Below are 23,726 nucleotides of genomic sequence, written 5' to 3' on the forward strand. Positions count from 1 at the left end.
ATATATATAGATTTCTCCCAGGGCTTTTTTTCAGGGGGAACTTGGGGGAACTCGGTTCCACCACCTCTGGCTCAGACCCTTTGGTGCCTGCTCACCACAATCACTTGTAAACACAGAAGTCTGGTTTCTGTGTTTACAAGTGACAGCTCTGCACTCTGTGTGTAACCCCCCTGAACTCTGCACTCTGTATGTAATGCAATTCTGGTATGTAATGCCCCTTTAAGACCCTCCTACTGTTTGTGAAATTTGAATGGGGTCGTGGTTGAGTTCCTGCACCTATTTTCTGAGAAAAAAAAGCTCTGATTTCTCCTAAAGGATGGCAAGTGGTTAAAGAGAAGCTTCATTCTACCTAGGTAAAACTACATGTCCCTGTATTAGAGCTGCACAATTAATCGTCAAGAATTGTTATTGCGATTATTTTTATTTATTTTTTGACACGGTGCGATCTTGACAAAGTATTTCCCAATCTTTTGTATGCAGAGAATTCTCTCTGCTCTCAGCCCTTAAGTCTGGGCAGTCTGCCAAGTTTTACATCATTCTTTATCAGTGGAACATTAAGTCTAAACATTGTATCAATTTGTCTTTTACATCAAAGGAATAGACTTCTGTATGTAAATTAGGAAAGTTTAACCACTAAACCATTTTCTGACATTTGTTGTTTTCAAGTTAAAAATATATATTTTTTTGCTAGAAAATTACTTGGAACCCCCCAAACATTTTGTGTGTGTGTATGTGTATATATATATATATATATATATATATATATATATATATATATATATATATATATACGTGTGTGTGTGTGTGTGTGTGTGTGTGTGTGTATATATGTATGTATGTATATATATATATATATATATATATGTATGTATGTATGTATATATATATATATATATATATATATATATATATATATATATATAAATTGTATTCATTAAAGTAATTTTTTCCCAAAAAATTGCATTTGAAAGCCTGCTGCACAAATACAGTGTTAGTCATTACTTTAATGAATAAAAAAAAAAAAAACTAACAAGTAAAGTTGGCCCATATTATTTTTGTATAATGTGAAAGATTTTGCGCCGCGAGAATCATGAGAAAATCGTAAACTTTTTTTTCTAAGCAAAAAGATCTTGATTTTCATTTTGGCCAGAATCGTGCAGTTCTACCCTGTATGATAGAAAAAAAAAAAAAGTACCAGTCCACGGAGCTCTGCTTCTGCCCCACCGTCTTGAAACTTCCTGATTTTCATGCGCACCACAGGATCTTTCCCGCATGAGCAGCCACATGAACAATACAACAAGTATTTGGGCTCACTGAGACTCTGCCTCCTGTTATGTGTCATGTGGACATCCCAGGAGGCAGCAAGTGACCAATCCCTACATCATCCTCGCCTTGTTGAGGAATCAAGAAGTGGCAGGTTGCACACTATATAGGGGGGAAAAAAGGTAATTTACTTTCTTAAGATATACACATTATCTGTGATTGGGGAGGAGGATAATTTAATAGCTGAAATTCTGCTTTAAGCTTTAAACAACTGGCATTGTTCAGCAATGATGCGATGCATCACATGAAAGAGGGGAAACAAACAGCTCTACCTGCTGGCTGGATAGAAGACTTTAATATCCATTTGTGGAAGAATGGATTAGCAATTCTGATGGTCTTTGTAATGTGTGTTTTTTTCTTTTCTGCAAAGGTTTAATGTGTAGATGGCTTCAGACTGTGAAAGAGATGAAGAGCCCAAACCTCCAATTGAAGAAGAGCCGCAGTCTCCTGTTGATGAACCACAGTCTCCATCAGATGGCCAGTCCACCTTACCTGGCGATGACCAGCGATGGAAATGTCTGCTATTTTATCTTTGTTTTTATGGCTTCATGAACCAACTACGTCCTGGAGAAAGCTTCATCACCCCATACCTACTGAGCTCAGAACGCAATTTTACCAAAGAGCAGGTACTTCACAGAATATTTTTCATTTTTGTGACAATGTATATCTAGGGCTTGTTCACACAGTGCGGTGACCTGCAATTTTCTTCACTGCATCCATGCAAGCCACTGCTGGGACACATAGAAAACCATTGTTTTCACATTGCAACACAGTCAGGAGGTTTGGTGAGCTGAAGTAAGCTGCAGACATAAAGCATTTTACTGCAGAGCACTAGGCGTCCCAATACATTTTTATATATACACACTATATTACCAAAACAATTCTGCGCAAAAAAAATAAAATATATATATATATATTATTATATATATATTATTAAACAATAATTTGGGTGCCCATGTAAAGGTCCCAAACACACAATGTGTGCTAAGCTGCTCCCCTAGAAAGTGATGAAGTGTATGTGACTTCTATCTGATGCATGCTAAAAAGTGTACTGGGGGTGCTATAGAGTAATATTTAATTACACAACTTATCCTATAATATGCAACAACAAGTAAATTAATTTACTTGTTGTTGCATATTATAGGATAAGTTGTGTAATTATAGTGTGTATGTATATACCGTATCTCACAAAAGTGAGTACACCCCTCACATTTTTGTAAATGTTATATTGTTTCTTTTCACGTGACAGCACTGAAGAAATGACACTTTGCTACAATGTAAAGTAGTGAGTGTACATCTTGTATAACAGTGTAAATTTGCTGTCCCCTCAAAATAACTTGACATACAGCCATTAATGTCTAAACCGCTGGCAACAAAAGTGAGTACACCATTAAGTGAAATTGTCCAAATTGGGCCCAATTAGCCATTTTCCCTCCCCGGTGTCATGTGACTCATTAGTGTTGCAAGGTCTCAGGTGTGAATGGGGAGCAGGTGAATTAAAGTGCTCTCACTCTCATACTGGTCACTGGGAGTTCAACATGGCACCTCATGGCAAAGTACTCTGAAAAAAAGAATTGTTGCTCTGTATAAAGATAGCCTAGGCCAGTGATGGGGAACCTTGGCACCCCAGATGTTTTGGAACTACATTTCCCATGATGCTCATGCACTCTGCAGCGTAGCTGAGCATCATGGGAAGTGTAGTTCCAAAACATTTGGGGTGCCAAGGTTCCCCATCACTGGCCTAGGCTATAAGAAGATTGCCAAGACCCTGAAACGGAGCTGCATCACTGTGGCCAAGACCATACAGCGGTTTAACAGGACAGGTTCCACTCAGAACAGGCCTCGTCGTGGTTGACCAAAGTAGTTGAGCGCACGTGCTCAGCGTCGTAACCAGAGGCTGTCTTTGGGAAATAGATGTATGAGTGCTGCCAGCATTGCTGCAGAGGTTGAAGGGGTGGGGGGTCAGCCTGTCAGTGCTCAGACCATACGCCGCACACTGCATCAAATTGGTCTGCATGACTGTCGTCCCAGTGGTGCGCTGGCAAGATGCTAAAAAAGTCCTGCAGCATTTTTGAAGGCGCTTTAGGAGCGGTGTATACACCGCTCCTAAAGCCCCCTGCCCATTGAAATTAATGGGCAGCACCACTTTGTCTGCTATCGGGGGTTAAAAGCACCCTGCTAGCGGCCAAAAAGTTCCCGCTAAAAATAGCGGCACTTTACCACCAGCGCCTCAGAGTGAAAGTGCCCTTACACGCACATGAACTTTAATGGCATCCCAGTCTTAGTCTGTAGGGTTCAATATTGAGTTGGCGCACCCTTTGCAGCTATAACAGCATCAACTCTTCTGGGAAGGCTGTCCACAAGGTTTAAGAGTGTGTCCATGGGAATGTTTGACCCATTTGTGAGGTCAGGCACTGATGTGAATGAGAAGTCCTGGCTCTCAGTTTCTGCTTTAACCACTTAAGGACCCCTTCGCGCCGATATACGTCGGCAGAATGGCACGGCTGGGCACATCAACGTACCTGTATGTTGTCCTTTAAGCCCAACCGTGGGGTCGCGCACGTGTGCACGCGACCCGGTCCGAATGTGTCCGAAGTGTCCGCCATAATGTAGCAGTCACGAAAAAAATCGCTGATTGCCGCCATTAGTAGTAAAAATGTATAAAAATGCAATAAAACTATCCCCTATTTTGTAAACGCTATAAATTTTGCGCAAACCAACCGATAAACGCAATTTTTTTTTTTACCAAAAATAGGTAGAAGAATATGTATCGGCCTAAACTGAGGAAAAATATATATATTTTTGGGGGATATTTATTATAGCAAAAAGTAAAAAATATTGCATTTTTTTTTTCAAAATTGTCGCTCTATTTTTGTTTATAGCGCAAAAAATAAAAACAGTAGAGGTGATAAAATACCAGCAAAAGAAAGCTTTATTTGTGGGAAAAAAAGAACGCCAACTTTGTTTGGGAGCCACGTCGCATGACCGCGCAATTGTCCGTTAAAGCGTCGCAGTGCCGAATCGCAAAAACTGTCCGGGTCCTTTAGCTGCCTAAAGGTCTGGGTCTTAAGTGGTTAAAGTGGTTGTATAGTCGCTTTTTTTAACTTTTACCTACAGGTAAGCCTATGATAAGGCTTACCTGTAGGTAGAAAAAAAATCTCCTAAACCTGTATGATTTAGGAGATATTCCCCTCGCAATGAGCCGCTGACTGCAGCGGCGCATGTGCACAGGAGATTCTCGGCTGAAAGCCTGGCAGACGCCGGACCTTGCCGGAAAGAAATCTCATGCACGGGAGTGACGACATTGCGACTCCAGCCACTCAGGGCTGGAGCTGTGATACCCGGAAAACACACCGAGGCAACATGTTGGCTACCTTGGCATGGAACAGTTACCGACGCCTCGTTCTAAGGTAAGTATTTCATAATGAGCTAGTACTAGCTCATTATGCCTTTTGCCTTACAGGGGTAAAAAAAATCCGAGGGTATACAACCCCTTTAATTCATCCCAAATGTGTTCTATCGGGCCACATGCTCAGGGTGGTAACCCATTGGAACTAATCAGGAGGATTCTTTGTTACTGTGGGCTGCTGGACTTCATTCTGTCTCATTGGTACTGGGTGAGAACCTCTCCTGTTGTAATAATGTGTGTCATGTCTACCTTTCTTGATGTTGCAGTGCAGGGATTTCAGTGGACTGTAATCAGGATATTGGCCGATACTCAGACTTTCACACATACTTCTACTTGCTGTCGCTGAGGAATGTTATAAGCTGCTGTGAAAGCATGTGAACTGTAACCTTTGTCCGTTCTTTTAAAACCAGACTTCAATCCACTTGTCGCAAACATTTTTCCATCTTGGCACTTGCTGCGTAATATGGGAGCCGTATGTTGTGCCAAATCCCAGCTGATCCATAGCTAATGGTAGTTGGTAACATTCAGATGGACTGGTTCTAAAGCAGGGGTCTCAAACTCAAATTACCTGAGGGCCACAAGACAAGTTTCCATATCCCATGGGGGGCCGCATGCAAACTTTCAAACTTCAAAAACAGTACTGGTGTCAGCGAACGCATTATTAACCCTGACCACTACACTGCACACTGACCACTAAACTACACACTGACCACTCACCATCAGAGTACAGCACATCAGGGCACAGCACACATGAGTGCACAGTGCACATCAGGGTACAAAGCCCAGCACATCAGGGTACAGGGCACATCAGAGCACAGCACATAGGGGTACAGCACAACAGGCCACATCAGGGTGCACGGCACATCAGGGCAGGGCATATCAGGACATGGCACAGTGCAGGACATGGCACATCAGGGCACATGGCACATCAGGGTACAGGGCACATGAAACAGCACATCAGGGTACAAAGCCCAGCACATCAGGGTACATGGGGCACATGGCACATCAGGGTACATGGGCCACATCAGGGTACATGGGGCACAATCACAGCACATCAGGGCACATGGGGCATATCAGGGCACATGGGGCACATACGAGCACACCAGGGCACATGAGAGCACATCAGGGCACAATCAGGGAACATGGGGCACACCAGGGAACATGGGGCACATGAGAGCACATCAGGGCACAGCACATCAGGACAGGGCACATGGCAAATCAGGGTACAGGGCACATGAAACAGCACATCAGGGTACAAAGCCCAGCACATCGGGGTACCCCATGTACCCTGATGTGCTGAGCTTTGTACCCTGATGTGCTGTTTCATGTGCCCTGTACCCTGATGTGCCACGTGCCCTGATGTGCTGGGCTTTGAACCCTGATGTGCTGTTTCATGTGCCCTGTGCCCTGATGTGCCATGTCCTGTACCCTGATGTGCCATGTGCCCTGTCCTGATGTGCTGTGCCCCATGTTCCCTGGTGTGCCCCATGTTCCCTGATTGTGCCCTGATGTGCTCTCATGTGCCCCATGGCACATCAGGGTACATGGGCCACATCAGGGCACAATCAGAGCACATGGGGCATATCAGGGAACATGGGGCACATACGAGCACACCAGGGCACAATCAGGGAACATAAGAGCACATCAGGGCACATGGGGCACATCAGGACAGGGCACATCAGGACAGTACCCTGATGTACAGAGCCCAGCACATCAGGACAGTGCCCTGATGTACAGAGCCCAGCACATCAGGGTACATGGGGCACATCGGGGTACATGGGGCACATCGGGGCACATGAGAGCACATCGGGGCACATGAGAGCACATCGGGGCACATGAGAGCACATCGGGGCACATGAGAGCACATCGGGGCACATGAGAGCACATCGGGGCACATGAGAGCACATCGGGGCACATGAGGGCACATCGGGGCACATGAGGGCACATCGGGGCACACCAGGGCACAATCGGGGCACATCAGAGCACAATCGGGGCACATCAGGGCACAGGTCAGCATATGTTGTTTTCTTCAAAGGCAGAGTCTCTCATGTCACGCTGCTACTCCCCTGGCAGCCCCCTCCCCCTCTCTTCTCGTCCATCTCAGATGATGTCACAAGCAAATGGGGATGGACGAGAGGAGAGGCCGCCGGGGAGTAGCAGTGTGACAAGTGAACTTATGACAGACGCTTCCTGCGCTACTCTTCATGCACCTCGATCTACACTTCCGCGGCAACCGCGGGCCATTTAAAACCGGTCCGCGGGCCGCAAATGGCCCGCGGGCCGGTACTTTGAGACCACTGTTCTAAAGCCTACACATTTTCTTCACCTTAATGCGTTTCCTGTATTAAGGTAAAAATGATTAGGTAGTAAGATCTTTGTTACCAATCACTCTAAAGACATTTCCCAGCTTCTTCACTTGTAATGAGTGCCATCATTTGTAGTCACATGGGTACCTTGGTCACATTTTTCCATTCACAATGGAGGGGTTCAACCAGATGTTGATTAAGAACATGGTGGGAGGTGTGGAAGTTTGTGGAACCACCTTTTAGGTTTAAAAAAAAAATCGAATCCAATAATGCTAGAAAATCCAGGATAGGTGGTAGTTCAAAAACAGAATTCTATCCCTGTTAAAGGATGGTTGTCAGTTGGACAGTTGTCTTTTCTGTTCAAAATGTGAACCTCATTGTCCTCAGAAGAATGTCCCTTTTCCTTACATTGTGGGAAGTCTATAGAGCCCTGAGCCTTCCTCTCTTGGGCCAATCATTTTGTTGAAAGGTTGTATTATTTCCCAGATGTACATGTCTTTGCATTTCTCACTATACTGGACTGCATATACCAAGTTACTTCACTTGTGTTTAGGCATTGGGTGTTTTTGGATGTACAACCTTCTGTCTCAGTTGGGCTTGAAAAAAAAAAAAACAGGGATGTAATCTTAAAAAAAAAAAAAAAAAAAAAAAAATGTTTAACCACTTTGAAAACCGCACGCCGTCATATGTCCAAAAAGGGGAGTTGTTATCCCGAGTGGACGTCATATGACATATGACATGAAAATTTAGTAATTTTATTTTTGCGCTGCACTGTTCTATTGTATATTTGTCTTGGGATTTTTTTATGAATTCATCCTTAGTGTTGGCTTGCAATTTTTATTTTTATATTTCTTTCTGTAAATTTTTTCAGCGCTTAATTCCTTTTATTTCTTTATAGTACAAAAAAGCAAATCGCTACTGTAAAATATTACTTTCACTGTCCCACATTAAAAAAATGAATCCCTTACAGTAGTGATTATTTGCTCTTTCTGTACTTATATTTTTTTTTTTTTTAACCCCTGTTATGTTACTAAACATCTCATGCCTGGGTTCACACCTTTTTTTTGGTGCTTTTTGCAGAAACACACTACAGTTAATTTACATGTTTTCCTATGGGACACGTTCACATCCATGATTTCTTTTCAGCTGCTACGTATTTGGAAAGGGCAAGGACTTTTTAACGCAAAACGGTGCTATTTTGTTTTTTTTTAGTTCCAATATACTTCAATGGAGAAGCTGCAGAAAAGCATGTAATGTGTTTTTGTGGAAATTTGTGTTTTGTAATCTGCCCAACAACAAATTGGCCCAAAATTTATTTTTTAAGGCTATTATCCGATTAATCGAAACAATAATCGGCCAACTAAACGATTATGAAAATAATCGTTAGTTGCAGCCCTACACGTAAGTTCCGCCCACCTATGTAAACGTGTTCAAACGACCCATGTGAGGTGTCGCCGCGTGCTTAGAGCGTGTGCAACAATTCTAGCACTAGACCTCCTCTGTAACTCTAAACTGGTAACCTGTAAAAATTTTAAAGTTTCGCCTATGGTGATTTTTAAGTAACGAAGCTTGGCACCTTTCAATGAGTGTGTGCAATTTTAAAGCATGACATGTTGGGTATCTATTTACTCGGCGTAACATCTTTCATATTTTACAAATGTTTGGGGGTTCTGAGTAATTTTCTAGCAAAAGAATGATGATTTGTACATGTAGGAGAGAAGTGCCAGAATAGGCCCGGTATGGAGGTGGGTTTTAAAGCCCTGTATTGAAGTGGTTAAAGGCATGGTAAACGTTCAGCAAGGCTGATTCTCGCTCCCCTGGGGTCTTTAACAAGACAGCGCAGCAGGCTGAATCTCTGGCCGGTGGGCGGGGTCTGATCCCGGCTCCCCCTGTCCTGTGATCGGCGGCATACTGCTCTGTCACACAGAGCAGTCGTCTAGTGATGTGAGTTTGGTGGCTCTCTGAATGCAGCTCAGCGAGTCCATGACACAGACAGTGACCGAATCCGTCCATTCCAATCTCCCATAGCCATTTCCCAGCTAGTCTCAGCTGGCAGCTGCAGACATCCATCCATTCCAACTCCCCTAATTTGGAGACCCATCTCCCCTAAAAGTGCCTAGTATTGAAGTGGTTAAAGGTGAACTTGAGTTTATTATAACAAACCATTTAACATACTTTTGTATATGTAAATGAGCCTTAAAGGGATTGTAAAGGTTCGTGTTTTTTACCTGAGCCCCTTCATTTCCTTGGCACGTCCCCGCCGTCCTCTCCACGGAGTTCTGGCTTTTATTGGCTAGATGGGTAGCAGCGCAGCCATTGGCCTCTGCTGCTGTTAATCGCAACCAATGAAGTGGCCGCCGGAGGATTGGGCGGGGCCAAGTCATACACTCGGCGTCTATGGAATGAATTGCTCAGGAGCGCGTCCGCAAGGTAACCCCCTCGGGAGAGCGCTTCTCCAAGGGGGTTATCTAATGCAGGGAGGAGCCTCGAAAGCAGCCGAGTGACCACAGAAGAGGACGATTGGGGCCACTTTGTGCAAAACAAGCTGCATAGCCCCTTCCATAGACTCCCAGTGAGGCATGGGGAGGCATGCATATGGACACTCTAGGCTTATACTCAAGTCAATACGTTTTCCCAGTTTTTTGTGGTAAAATTAGGTGCCTCGACTTATACTCGCGTATATATGGTAAAACATGGATTTGTTATTCAAAAACCTCCTGTAATTCAGCATAATGGTTTTAAATTCAGTTTTGTTTTGTTTTTTAAGCTTTTTGTTACTATCTCTAGACCCCCCTCACTTCCTGTCATGGTGGCACTGTGTTGCCCGTTTTGTCAAAGTGTCACTGAAATAGGAAGGTAAACCACAGAAACATAAGGGGCTATAAACTTTTCCCCACTCTATTGGAAACAAAAAACATTTTTTTTGTTGGCTTTAAAGAGTATTAATCTTCTTCCATGTCACCTCTTTGACGTATATACTATTTATTTCACCTAAATCTACTCTATCCAGTCTCGTTGGCATTTTGTTTGTAACCTTTTCCTCCTTTTTTGTTCTTGTAGGTCACCAATGAAATTACCCCAGTGCTGAGTTACTCATACATGGCGGTATTGGTGCCGGTTTTCCTGCTGACAGATTACCTACGTTATAAACCAGTGTTGATCCTGCAAAGCCTCAGTCACATCGCAGTATGGTTGATGCTCATCTTTGGTACTGATGTCATCACCATGCAGTTTATGGAGTTCTTCTATGGCATCACCATGGCAGCACGTGTCGCCTACTCATCCTACATCTTCTCATTGGTAGCTCCTGCCAGGTACCAAAGGGCAGCAGGATTCTCTCGGTCATCTGTGCTCCTGGGGGTCTTCCTCAGTGCTGTCCTGGGGCAGCTTTGTGTCACATTGGGTGGTGTCCCTTTTCAGACTTTAAACTATATGTCTCTTGGCTTCATGATATTTGGACTGATACTCACCTTGTTTCTGCAGCGCCCCAAAAAAAGCCTTTTCTTCAATAAAACTGTTTCTAAGCATGAGAATGGAATCAACAATTCGGAGCTGCAAAAGATGAATCCTGAAGGCAAGGCTGGTGGCTGGCGCTCTAGATGGAGAGACTCTGTGTTCATCCGAATGCTTGCCGAGCTCAAAGGAATTTTCCGTCACCCCCAACTACGCATTTGGTCTCTTTGGTGGATCTTTAACTCGGCCGGCTACTACCTTATGCTGTACTATGTTCAGATTCTGTGGAATGAAATTCACCCTACCAGAGACAACCGAAGGGTATATAATGGGGGTGTTGATGCTGCCTCAACACTTCTTGGTAAGTTTCTGGTTGGGCTGTGCAAGAGGATGTAGAATTCAACAGCCAGTCAGATTGTTAAAATGAGTGAGTGAAAAACTTATATAGCACTGCACATGCGAAGAGGAAGCAAACTCTTCAAAACAAAAATCTTTTCCCTCCCCTGCAAAGTAAGTGCATAATGTGCTAGTATGCATCGCATACTAGCACATAATGTGACACTTACCTGCGCGCATGAGCTGCTTGATGAAACAGCACGGGTGACCGTTTGTTTAGAGCACATACGCCGATGATATCGGCACATTTTACAGTAAATATCTCCTAATTTGCACACGTTTAGGAGATTTTTACAGTACTTATTATTATTATTATTATTTTCTACATTATACACGCTTTATTTGAAAGTACACTTACAATTTGTTTAGTCTTGTGTACAGCTTAGTAAAAAAGCAGAGAAGTTCTCGGTTCCATACGATAAGATCAGATGGCAGCGGGTGACGTCAGTAGAATATGGCTCCAAGTCCCATAAGACGTAACTCGTACGGGAGGTGGAACCACGTTCTACTGACGTCACCCGCTGCCATCTGATCTCATCGTATGGAACCGAGAGCTACTCTGCTTTTTTACTAAGCTGTACACAAGACTAAACAAATTGTAAGTGTACTTTCAAAAGTACTGTAAAAATCGCCTAAACGTTCACTTATACACAGAGAGCACTTAGATTATGTCCCTTAATGTTTTCTATGACATTGGGATGATGGCTACCTTCTGAGTAATTTGTGACCGGCCACCATCTACCATTTCTTCCTCCCCCTGTGAGTGGGAAATCTCAGTATTTTGACCTTTCTGTGTTAGAGGTCAACTAAGTGAGGTGAGCGAAGCAATATTGGTGGTGGGCTCATTCTCACAAGGAGTGCGGTGTGTTCGGTCCTGTCTTTTTTTGGGATTTTAAGCACAAGGAGTCATATAGGACCTTTCTGTTTTATGCATCTTATACCTTGAAATGGACATTTTAAACATTTATATGTGCTGTACACACCTTTTTGGTTATCAAATTGGTACAACATATTGTATTTAAGGCTTACCTTAAAATGTATCTCTCGGGTTATCTTTTTGTTCGAAAACCATTTTTTTTGCTGTTAACTTAACCCCCGGAAGGTTTTGCCCCCTTAATGACCAGGCCATTTTTTGCACTTTAACTGACAAGTGTGCGTGCGACGCTGTACCCAAACAAAATTGATGATCTTCTTCTTTCTTCTTTTTTTTTTTTTTCTTTTCTTCTTTTCTTTGTGTGAAAAAAAATAGTGCTTTCATTGGTGGTGTTTGATCACCTCTGCAGGGTTTTATTTTTATTGTTTTGTGCTATAAACAAAGACTGACAATTTTGAAAAAAACTAAGCAATTTTTTTTACTTTCTGCTAAAAAACATAACCAATAAAAAAATCAATTATTTTTTTTTTTCATTAATTTAGGCCAATGTATATTCTGCTACATATTTTTGGTAAAAATAGTCCCAGTTGGCGCATATTGATTAGTTTGCGCAAAAGTTATAACGTCTACAAACTATGGGATAGATTTAGGGACTTTTTATTATAATGTGTTATATAATATATATATATATATATATATATATATATATATATATATATATATATATATATATATATATATATATATATATATATATATATATATATATATATATATATATATATATATATATATATATAATTTTTACTAGTTATGGCGATCAGTGATTTATTATTCATTTATTTTTTGCGGGACTGCGACATTGCGGCGGACAAATTGGACACGAAGTGACACTTTTTGGAGACCAGTGATACCAATACAGTGATCAGTGCTAAAAAAAAATGCACTGGGAGTAAAGGCGTTAACACATCCGGTGAGATGGCAAAGAATCTCTCACCTCCAACGGTTAATTAAGCCAGGAATTTTTAAAGGCCTAATTTCAGAATTATATACACAGATTAGCGGTGGCTCTATACTTGGGGAGAGTGTGGGGAAAAATAAAGGGAAATGGGAGGAGGATATAGGCCCTATGAACAATAGGAATGTATACTGGAGTTGGGGACATCGGTGTCACTCTCCCCATCACAGAGAGTATCCCATTTATTTTTAGTGCATAGAGTTTATTACACCCCAAAAAAATTACATATGTTTGGAAGGAAACCAGATGATAAATGCCCTAGGTGTCGAGATACAGGTGACCTCATACACATGATGTGGAAATGCCCGAAGTTATTCAGATACTGGGTTAGGTATCATAAATACAACCTTTAGGATTACTTTGGAACTGGAGGCTAGGGTGTGCTTATTAGGTTGTATAGAGGAGAGGCACGAGCAAAAGGGCATCACGGTCGCAGTATTGAGGTGCCTGTTTCAGTGATTGCCAGTTTTGTGCCATCACAGAAAGCACCGACATCGGCAGAATGGGTCAATGTAATAAACACGACAGTGTGGAAGGAAAAAGTAGTTGACTAGACGTGGCAATTTAAAAGGGGTTGTAAAGGTAAGAAAAAATATTTTTTCCCCTAAATGGCTTCCTTTACCATAGTGCAGTCCTCCTTCACTTACCTCATCCTTCAATTTTGCTTTTCAATGTCCTTATTTCTTCTGAGAAATCCTCACTTCCTGTTCTTCTATCTGTAACTTACCACCGTAATGCAAGGCTTTCTCCCTGGTGTGGAGTGTCGTGCTCGCCCCCTCCCTTGGACTACAGGAGAGTCAGGATGCTCTCTACATTGCAGATAAAGGAGCTGTGTGTTAGTGGGCGTCCTGTAGTCCAAGGGAGGGGGCGAGCACGACACTCCACACTCCACATAAAGCCTTGCATTACTGTGTGGAGTTACAGACAGAAGAACAGGAAGTGAGGATTTCTCAGAAGAAATAAGGACATTTAAAAGCAAAATGGAAGGATGAGGTAAGTGAAGGAGGACTGCACTATGGTAAAGGAAGCTATTTAGGAGAAAAAAAATCCTTTACAACCCCTTTAACAAATTTAAAACACTGTGGGAGCCCTGGCTGAGTAGAATGAGGTGCCCACCCTAGTGAGGGGAGAAGAGTTTAGATTAGCATCCGGAAACTAGCCCGATAAAGAGAGCAAATGGAGAAAGAGAGCTGTAGTTAATAAATAAAAACAAAAAAATAGTAATTTTCCCGTAGAGTAAAAAAAAAATCATAGTGGTGGTAGAATTTGTGTGTGAAGATTAAATAAGTTGGTGTGTGTGTGGGGGGGGGTAATGGGTAAAGTGGGACCTCCAGCTGTTTCAGAACTACAAGTCCCATGAGCCATTGCAAGACTCTGACAGCCACAAGCATGATACCCAGAGACAGAGGCATGATGAGACTTGTGGTTTTGCAACAGCTGGAGGTCCGCTAATTGCATATCCCTGGTATAAGATGACGCATGTATAAATTTGTATGTATTTTTTAATATATGTTTTGCACTGGAGAAAAACAAAATATAAAAGAGAAAAAAAAATGCACTGGCACTGTAAATGACAGAGAGGGAAGGGGTTAACACCAGGGGCGATCTTAGGGTTAAATGTGTTCCCCCAGTGTGCTTACTATGTGGGGGATGGTCTCACTGCAGGAACCTAGAGATCTGTGTTCTGTGCTTTCTACTAATCAGTATCTTTGGGCCAGATTCACAAACGAGATAAGACGGCGTTTCTCCTGATACGCCGTCGTATCTCTGTTTCTATCTATGCGACTGATTCATAGAATCATTTACGCATAGATATCCAAAAGATCCGACAGGTGTAATAGTTTTACACTGTCGGATCTTAGGATGCAGTACCGCGGCCGCCGCTGGGGGGAGTTTGCATCGGGTATGCAAATTAGGAGTTACGGCGGATCCACGACGGTTTTTCACGTTCGCTACGTCGCCGCTAGTCTAGTTTCCCGTCGCAAAGTTAGTAGTTTTTTTTGGTGCCCTAACTTTAGTCAGCAAGTGTATTGCTGTCTAAAGTATGGCCGTCGTTCCCGCGTCGAAATTCAAAATGTAACGTCGTTTGCGTAAGCCGTCCGGGAATACGGAAGTACGCTACGCGCGTCGCCGTTCAAAAAAATGACGTCACGGCGTGCAAAGCACGGCGGGAGTTCAGAAACGGAGCATGCGGAGTAGGTCCGGCGCGGGAGCGCGCCTAATTTAAATGGCACACGCCCATTTGAATTGGTGAATCAGGCACTTGCGATGAAAAATTGCGGCGGTGTAACGTATCTAGGATACGTTACGCCGCCGCGATTCTACATGAATCTGGCCCTTTGTTCCTGTCTGACAGAAGGACGGTCTGCTTTGTTTACATCAGCAGACCATCGTTCTGTCATTCCCCGAAGCAATCGCAGGAGGCCGCCGGGCCTGCTGATTGGCTCCCGCTCTGTCACCGGTGGCGCGTGTGCCTCAGTTCAGGTCGTGGGGACAATGTATAGGTACGTTGTTTCATGCAGCTGGGCCGCCCTGCAGCATATGTGCAGTAGGCAGTCCGGAACTGGTTAATAAGAACTGCGGTTGTCTCCTGCCACTAGCAATAAACTCTAGGAAAGTAAAAAATTGAATAAATGGGGTCTGCTATTGCTGATCTCACTGTCATGGACTCCAAAACAATCGGAGGATCTGGCTACCTGTACATGTGGTGTTGCAGAAGATGATGCATAGAATGGAAAGTAGCAGAGTTGGTAACTTCTTTGTCTTTGGTCTGCAGGAGCCATGACCTCTTTTGCTGCCGGCTATGTGAAGATTCGCTGGAGTCTGTGGTCAGAATTGGTCATCGGGTCAGTGACTGCCTTGCAGGCTGGACTTCTCCTACTAATGAACACGACTACAAATATCTGGGTGTGTTACGTGGCTTATGTTCTATTCCGGAGTTCCTACCAGTTTCTGGTTCCCCTTGCAATGTAAGTGTCTCTTATGTTTAGATTGGATACCCTGATTGTTAGCAACATGGTGCCTTACGTCGGCAGAATGGCACGGCTGGGCACATGCACGTACAGGTACGTCCTGTGCTAGTGCCCATCCGTGGGTCGCGGGCGCGCGCTCGCGATCCAGTCCGAAGCTCCGGGACCCGCGGACCTGATCGCTGCTGGAGTCCCGCGATCGGTCCCCAGAGCTGAGGAACGGGGAGAGCTGTGTGTAAACACAGCTTCCCCGTTCTTCACTGTGGCGGCATCATCGATCGTGTGTTCCCTTTTATAGGGATACACAATCGATGACGTCACACCTACAGCCACACCCCCCTACAGCTAAACACATATTGGGTCATACATAACCCCTTCAGCGCCCCTTGTGGTTAACTCCCAAACTGAAATTGTCATTTTCACAGTAAACAATGCATTTTAAAAATGTGTCAAAATTGTCCGAAGTGTCCGCCATAATGTCGCAGTCACGAAAAAAATCGTTGATCGCCGCCTTTAGTAGTAAAAAAATAATAAAAATGCAATAAAACTATCCCCTATTTTGTAAACGCTATAAGTTTTGCGCAAACCAACCGATAAACGCTTATTGCGATTTTTTATTTTATTTTTTACCAAAAATAGGTAGAATACGTATCGGCCTAAACTGAGGGGAAAACATTTTTTTTAATATATTTTTGGGGGGTATTTATTATAGCAAAAAGTAAAAAATGTTGAATTTTTTTTCAAAATTGTCGCTCTATTTTTGTTTATAGCGCAAAACATAAAAAACCACAGAGGTGATCAAATACCACCAAAAGGACGCCAATTTTGTTTGGGAGCCACGTCGCACGTCCGCGCAATTGTCTGTTAAAGCGACGCAGTGCCGAATCGCAAAACCTGGCCAGGTCCTTTAGCTACCTAAAGGTCCGGGTCTTAAGTGGTTAAATGTGTCAAAGTTCCTCAGGTTATATCATTTCTTGCTTGAGACATTGCACTAGGCACAGAGAGAATACAGAACTGGAACCGATACGAATTCTAACAACTGTCCTAAGGTTGTTTAAGATGAACATTTTATGAAGCTCAAGGGCTATCATTGCTGTTCTCTGCTTATAAATATACCGTATAAACTCGAGTATAAGCCAAGTTTTTCAGCACATTATTTAATGCTGAAAATGCCCCCCTTGGCTTATACTCGAGTCAACTTTTTGCGCCTGATCTCCCAAAATTTGGGGACCTGGTACAGGCCGACTGTAGGTTCCTGGACCCCAAACTGGCACACATATAGCCCCACTCTTCCTCTATGGGTGTGCAAAGTTTGTTGACCGGGGGACCTACGGCCGGGGAGCACCAATTTTTCAAAGTCAGGCACCCCTTCCATAGACTCCCATGTTAAACGGTAATTTCTCTGGTAACTTTGGGGACCCGGTACCGGCCGGCTGTAGGTCCCCTGGATCCGAAACTTGGCACACATGTAGCTCCTTTATTAGGGTGCAGAGTTTGCTTTCTGGGGGACTTACGGCCGGGGAGCACTGATTTTTCAAAGCCGTGCCCCCTTTCTATAGACTCCCATGTTAAACCTAAGTCTAGGCATGGGCACAGTGAGGCATGCAGATGGACACGATAGGCTTATACTCGAATCAGTAAGTTTTCCAATTTTTTGTGGTAAAATTGGGTGCCTTGGCTTATATTTGGGTCGGCTTATACTCGCGTATATACGGTACTAGTTGACTGGCTGTCATGCTTTAAATCACATCAACATGACTACACTGAAATAAAGATTTTGGACCAAAAACTCAGGATGCACTTGGGTGGAAATCCAAAATGTGTGTGTGTATATACGCATATGTTTTATTCGACTTTTTAATTTAATAGTTTTTGAAGCGCCTTTGCATTTCCATTGCCCCTGTTTTTGGTGCATATTTAAAAAAAATACAACCCCCCCCCCTCTCCATTGAAATCACGGCAAAATTGCATGCTTTCAATGGTCATTATCATTATTATATTTTTTTTTTTCAAACACCGATAATGCAAAACGTGGATAACCTTATTTTTGGCCAGATATAATGGTGCATCTCTGATTAGGTTATAAATGGTAGCCTCTGTATTTTTGTCCTGATTTTACAGGGGTTGTAAATGCAGAAGTTGTTGTGTTTTTATTTTTTATTTTAATGCATTCTATGCACGAAGATAAACCTTCTGTGTGTAGCAGCCTCCCCAGCACCCCCCTAAGGCTCCATGCACACTGGAAGCTAAAAAAAAGCTATAAAAAACGCCAGTAGCTTTGCAGGGAGCCTTTCTGGCATTCAGAAAAAAGCTCATAAACTCCACTGCTCATTAACACTAAAAAACGTCCATGTGTGCATGGACACATAGGCTAACATAGAGTCCAGTTTATGGGCTTTAAAAATAAAAAGCCAAAACGCCAATGCACTACAGTTTATCAGCTTCAGTGTGCATGGAGCCTTATACTTACCTGAGCTCGAATGTCTATGTCGTCTGTGACACTCCTACTGATTGGCTGAGACACAGCAGTGGGGCATTAACTCCCGTGGCTGTCAATGTCAGTCAGCCAATCGAGTGGGGTGGGGCTGGGGGTTCATCTCTTAATGGATACACAGAGCTGTGACTCGGCTCCAGTGCCCCCAGAGGAAGTTCCTGGCTGTGGGGGCACTCGATAGGAGGAAGAGGCCAGAAACAGAAAAGAGGGACCCGTGAAGAGGAGGATCTGGGCTGTTCTGTGCAAAACCAACTGCACAGAGGAGGTAAGTATGACATGTTTGTTATATTAAAAAAAAAAAAGACTTTACAATCACTTTAATGATACCTTGAGTGTGTTGAAAGTTGACCTGTTTTGTTTATAGCTACTAATAGGCATTGTAATGTTAATTTAAACTTTGTTTCAGCTTTCAGATTGCAAGCTCTTTGTCCAAGGAACTTTGTGCGTTGGTGTTTGGGGTTAACACTTTCTTTGCAACGGTCTTGAAATCTATAATTACTTTTGTGATTGCTGACAAAAGAGGCTTGGCACTTTCCGTACACCCCCAGGTAATATAGACGTGGTTGTGCAACAAAGTCATAACGTAGTTTAGCTTGAGACATTGTGTAAACAGTTACTCTTCTTATGAATAGCTATTTCTCTAAAGCTTAGCTTACATGGGACAAATGTCGGGCGATGTCGGCTGGTTAAAAAAAAACGGTCAACATTCAGCTTAACCGGAGTGTTCCAACAGGGGGCCATTCCTCTGTCAGAACACAATAGAATAGGGGAGATCGCTGTACTAATGCTGGATCATTACTATAGCGGCTCCCACCTGAGCAGACCTATTTGTTTATAATTTTTTTTTAACCCGCTGGGTTTGAAAAAAAAAAAAAAATTATAGTGTGTACTAGAAATGAGAATTATATGTGAGAATACATCTGCCCAGTCGTTAAATGTTTCCCCCTGCGATTCAGCTGAGAGCTACTCATTGACCTCTCAAGTCTCTCCCTGGCTCAAGGTTCAATAGGAGGCCTGATAAATAGTTTTATATGCATTCCAGATGAATTTTTGCATGTGCGTTTTTGATGCAGTCCAGTGTCATCTTTTTTTCTTAAGCTTAAAGGATGTGTGTTCCAGTGCATTTTTGGTGCATTTAGGTGTGGTTTTTTTTAGGCGTTTTACAGCATTCCAGTGCAGAAAAAATGCAGCATGTTCTTCTTTTTTTTTTTTTTTTTTTGGAACTGCAAGCATTGGTGTGAACTATGCCATTAAAAATCATATAACTTACTTTCTCTAGTCGTCTTCCAGGACAGCCTCTTGAGACCTTGGGCTCCTCCCTCCGGGACAGGAAACACGTACACCCTTTTCTTTAAAGGGCGGTCCTCTAGATCTCCTCCTCAGTTATTGTGTTTCCTGCCAGAAGCGAAGGAGCACGTTTTTTAGGGACTTTTAAAAATGCTGGATTCCCTCTCTGCCTGGTACCCCTCTGCTCCTGCTAGGAAGAGAAAGGTCACCGATTTCACTGCTGTCTAAAGCTCAGAGAGAGTGGGAACCCTTGATTTCGGCATCCCCCCCGCAGTACCCAGTACCTGTTGCGTTGGTCTTCTTTACAGAGCACAGCGCGGTACATCAGCTATGGCGGCGGCGAGAGACGCTGGCTGTGCCATGCCGCTCTGCACTGCAGATCCCCTTCCGGAGCGGCGCTGAGGGGCGGGACGGATGCGTTCCACAAGGCGGAAGTGCGTCACCGGAACGGCGTCATCAAGGGGCGCCGTCGAAACCTAGTCCCATTCGACTTAGGCGCGGCAGTGGAAGGAAGGCACACGGAGCGGTGTGTTCCAAACGCAGCCGGGCTGTTTAAGGACACAGGACCGATGGAGGAAGCGAGGCAGGCCACAGACTCCGGGTCCACCGGCTCCGGCGTCTCCCAGGTAAGGGGGGCTAGGCTGACTCTTCACTTACCTTGGGGGACATGGTCTAAAATTTATCTCAGGACCTTTTTTCCCTCCCTGGGCAGGGCCTGTGGTGGAGGGTTCCCCAGCACTTATCTTTTCTGGCACACGGTGTGGTTGTCAGGGGGCATTGTCTTTTATACTAAACAACTCTTTTGGTGTTTGTGTTTGATTTTAGGTTAAAACTCAGGACAAAACGCCAGCACAAGCCCCTAAAAGGAAGTGCGCTGTATGTGGGGAAAAATTGGGTTCCAGCTGGAAAAAGCCTCTATGTGTAGAGTGCATCTCCAGTCTGGTCAAAGATGACTCTGTGGCAGAATGCCAAAAAGTCTTATCATCTGTAAAAGATGAGCTCGCATCCACTTTCAAATCTTTCCGGGGTATGATGGATAGGATGCAGATGCCGTCCCCGGTACATAGGACCCCTAGTGCCCCGTCCTTGGCAACTCCGGGCGAAGGGGATGAGCATGAGGAGGAGGAAGCAGGAGGGTCCACTCGGTCCCAGGCTTCCTCCCAGGTAGACTCAGCTTCTGGCTCTGAGCTAGAAGAAGAAGACTCTTCCAGGGGGACTAGATATAGACTGTCTCTAGAAGATGTGGGAGACTTGCTTAAAGCAATATATGAAACCCTAGAATTCCGAGAGGAACAGGTCCAGCTATCTAAGCACGACCAACTTTATCAAGGTAGTGCTGTAAAGACCAGGTGTTTTCCTGTTCATAAGTCGTTGGTGGAAACGATCTTGTTGGAGTGGGAGCAACCAGAAAAAAGACCTTTTTTTGCAGGGAACCTAAAGCGTAGATTTCCTTTTGAGGAAGATACAACGCTCCCATGGAACAAAGTTCCAAAGCTGGATGCACCTCTGGCCAGGGTATCAAAAAGAACTGACCTGGCCTTCGATGACCTTGGATCACTTAAAGATCCGATGGATAAAAGGGGTGACATCATTTTAAAAAGGGCATGGGATGCTTCCACTATTGCACTTAAGCCAGCGTTGGCGGCTACCTGCGTAGCCAGGAACCTGGAGTGTTGGCTCAATCAACTCCAAGCGCATATCACTGCTGGTACATCCAGGCAGCAGATCTTAAAATCTTTCCCGTTGCTCTTGAAGGCGGCTGGCTTCCTAGCCGATGCTTCCTCAGAATCGGTGAAGCTTGCAGCCAGATCCGCAGCATTAGTCAACGCAGCCAGAAGGTCGGTCTGGTTAAAGACATGGACTGGTGACGCCGCATCAAAGTTAAAACTCTGCGGCTTACCTTTTTCTGGCGATCACTTATTTGGTCCGGGTCTCCAGGAGGCACTAGAAAGGACACAAGATAAAAAGAAAGCCTTCCCGGAAAGAAAAAAGAAAGAAGGAAATAAACGTTTTTTTCGAGGGTTTAGGCAAAACCAGAAAGACCGGGATTCACATCCTAAAAAACATTGGTCGGGCCAAAAGGGACGTGGAAGAGGAGGAATCTTGTTTAACCCTCCTCAGGTTCCCCCCAAAACCCAGTGACACTCAGGTCCCTGTGGGAGGAAGATTGGGGGAGTTCCTCTCACAATGGACAGAATTAACAGTCCGTTTGTACACGACCTCATAGAAAACGGCTACAGGCTGGAATTTTCAGCTCCCCCCTCCCCCAATATTTTTGGTCACTCAACCTCCCAGAGACCGGGAGAAGGCAGAGGCCCTGGGTCTCCTTTTAGGGGACCTGTTGGATCAGAGGGTTCTGTCGGAAGTTCCCCAGGAGGAGGAAGGTCAGGGGGTGTATTCACATGTCTTCGTGGTGAAAAAGCCCTCAGGGAAGTACAGACTGATTTTAAACCTTCGTCCCCTCAACAAGTGGGTCCGGTACAAACGGTTCAGAATGGAATCGATATTTTCAGTCACCAGTCTGATCTTCCCAAAGTGTTATATGGCCACCGTAGACTTACGGGACGCATATTTACACATTCCGATCCGTCAGGAATGCCAAAAATTCCTGCGTCTAGCGGTGAAACTGGGTTCTGCTACCAAACATCTGCAATTCAGGGCCCTCCCCTTTGGCCTGTCTTCCTCGCCAAGGATTTTTACCAAAGTCCTAGCAGAAGCCCTGGCACCACTGAGACTCCAAGGAGTAACAATAGTGCCTTACCTAGACGATCTGCTGTTCATAGCCCCGTCTGGTCATCAGTTAGAGAGCGACCTGAAGGTAGCCCTGTCTTTCCTGCGTTCCCTGGGTTGGCTGGTCAACGAAGAAAAATCGCAGATGATACCATCACAGGAGGTGATGTATCTGGGATACAGAATATCCTCAGTAGAAAAGAAGATTTTCCTTCCCCAGGAAAAAATTCTCAAACTGGATCAGGCGGTTGCTCTCCTCCAGACGAATCAGGAGATCAGCATAAGGCAAGTTATGCGAGTTCTGGGTCTGATGTCGGCCTGTTTTCCGGCGGTACCCTGGGCCAGATTTCATTCGCGTCCTCTCCAGGCACATATGCTCAAACTTTGGAGTGGCAGGAAGGAGGATTTGGACCTCACAATACCTATCCCAAAGAGCATTCAAAGAAACCTATGGTGGTGGAGAGCCAGAGAAAACCTGGACAAGGGTCTTCTCTGGGATCCGCCAGTGGCTCTGGTAATGACCACCGATGATGCCAGCAGGGGGGGTTGGGGAGCCCACCTGGGAGAAGTTTGGACCCAGGGTCAGTGGTCGTCCTCGGAGGTTCTTCGGTCATCAAACCAAAAAGAACTGTTAGCCGTTCTAAAAGCCATTCAGGACTTCAAGTGCTATCTAGTGGGTCAGCATCTACAAATCAGGACGGACAACGCTGCCACAGTAGCTTATATAAACAAGCAAGGAGGCACAAGGAGCCCAGCCCTCCAGGCAACAGCTACACAGATCTTGATCTGGGCAGAGAAAAATCTGGTACACCTTTCAGCTGTCCACTTAAAGGGCTCACTGAATACCCTGGCAGATTTCCTCAGCAGACAGGTAGTATGCCAGGACGAGTGGTCTCTAGACCAGGAGACTTTCTACCAGATAGTGTCACTCTGGGGACTACCAGAGGTGGACCTGTTCGCAGCAGAGGAGAACAGGAAGGTTACAACATATTTTTCCATTCACCCACAAGACAGAGCGAAGGGGATAGATGCCTTCTCACATCCTTGGCATTTCAGCCTGGCATACGCATTCCCTCCAGTGAGGTTGATTCCCAGGGTAATTCAAAAATTTCTCAGGGAACCAGCGGATCTGATTCTGATCACGCCTTTCTGGCCCAAGAGGCCATGGTTCGCCAGCCTGTGGAGGCTGGCCCTGTATCCACCTTGGACACTTCCAGAAAAAGTAGATCTACTGCCTATAGGTCCAGTCCTTCATCCTCAGATAAAGAACCTGAAACTAACTGCCTGGTTTCTGAAGAGCAACTATTGAAAGCACGGGGTTTTTCGGATAAAGTGGTCACGACTCTCTTAGGGTGTCGCAAACCTGTAACTAGAGCAATATACTCTAAGGTGTGGAAAAAATTCAATTCCTGGAAGATACAGCAAGGAATGAATCATTCTGGCATCCCAGTAGTGCTAGAATTTTTG

At 44.3% G+C, this 23,726-nt stretch overlaps 1 protein-coding gene across 1 annotated transcript in view; it reads left to right on the top strand.

Moving 5' to 3' along the window:
- Positions 1 to 23,726, top strand: part of SLC19A1 (solute carrier family 19 member 1) — a 33,243-nt gene that overhangs the window by 3,855 nt on the left and 5,662 nt on the right. The window contains exons 2-5 of the mRNA XM_040357623.1: positions 1,694 to 1,949; positions 10,099 to 10,852; positions 15,556 to 15,748; positions 18,649 to 18,790. Coding sequence (XP_040213557.1) covers positions 1,707 to 1,949; positions 10,099 to 10,852; positions 15,556 to 15,748; positions 18,649 to 18,790 — 1,332 coding nt within the window. The 5' untranslated portion in view covers positions 1,694 to 1,706. The remainder of the gene's footprint in view (positions 1 to 1,693; positions 1,950 to 10,098; positions 10,853 to 15,555; positions 15,749 to 18,648; positions 18,791 to 23,726) is intronic.

Source organism: Rana temporaria, chromosome 6 (assembly GCF_905171775.1).
Source record: "Rana temporaria chromosome 6, aRanTem1.1, whole genome shotgun sequence".
Taxonomy (NCBI): Eukaryota; Metazoa; Chordata; class Amphibia; order Anura; family Ranidae; genus Rana; species Rana temporaria.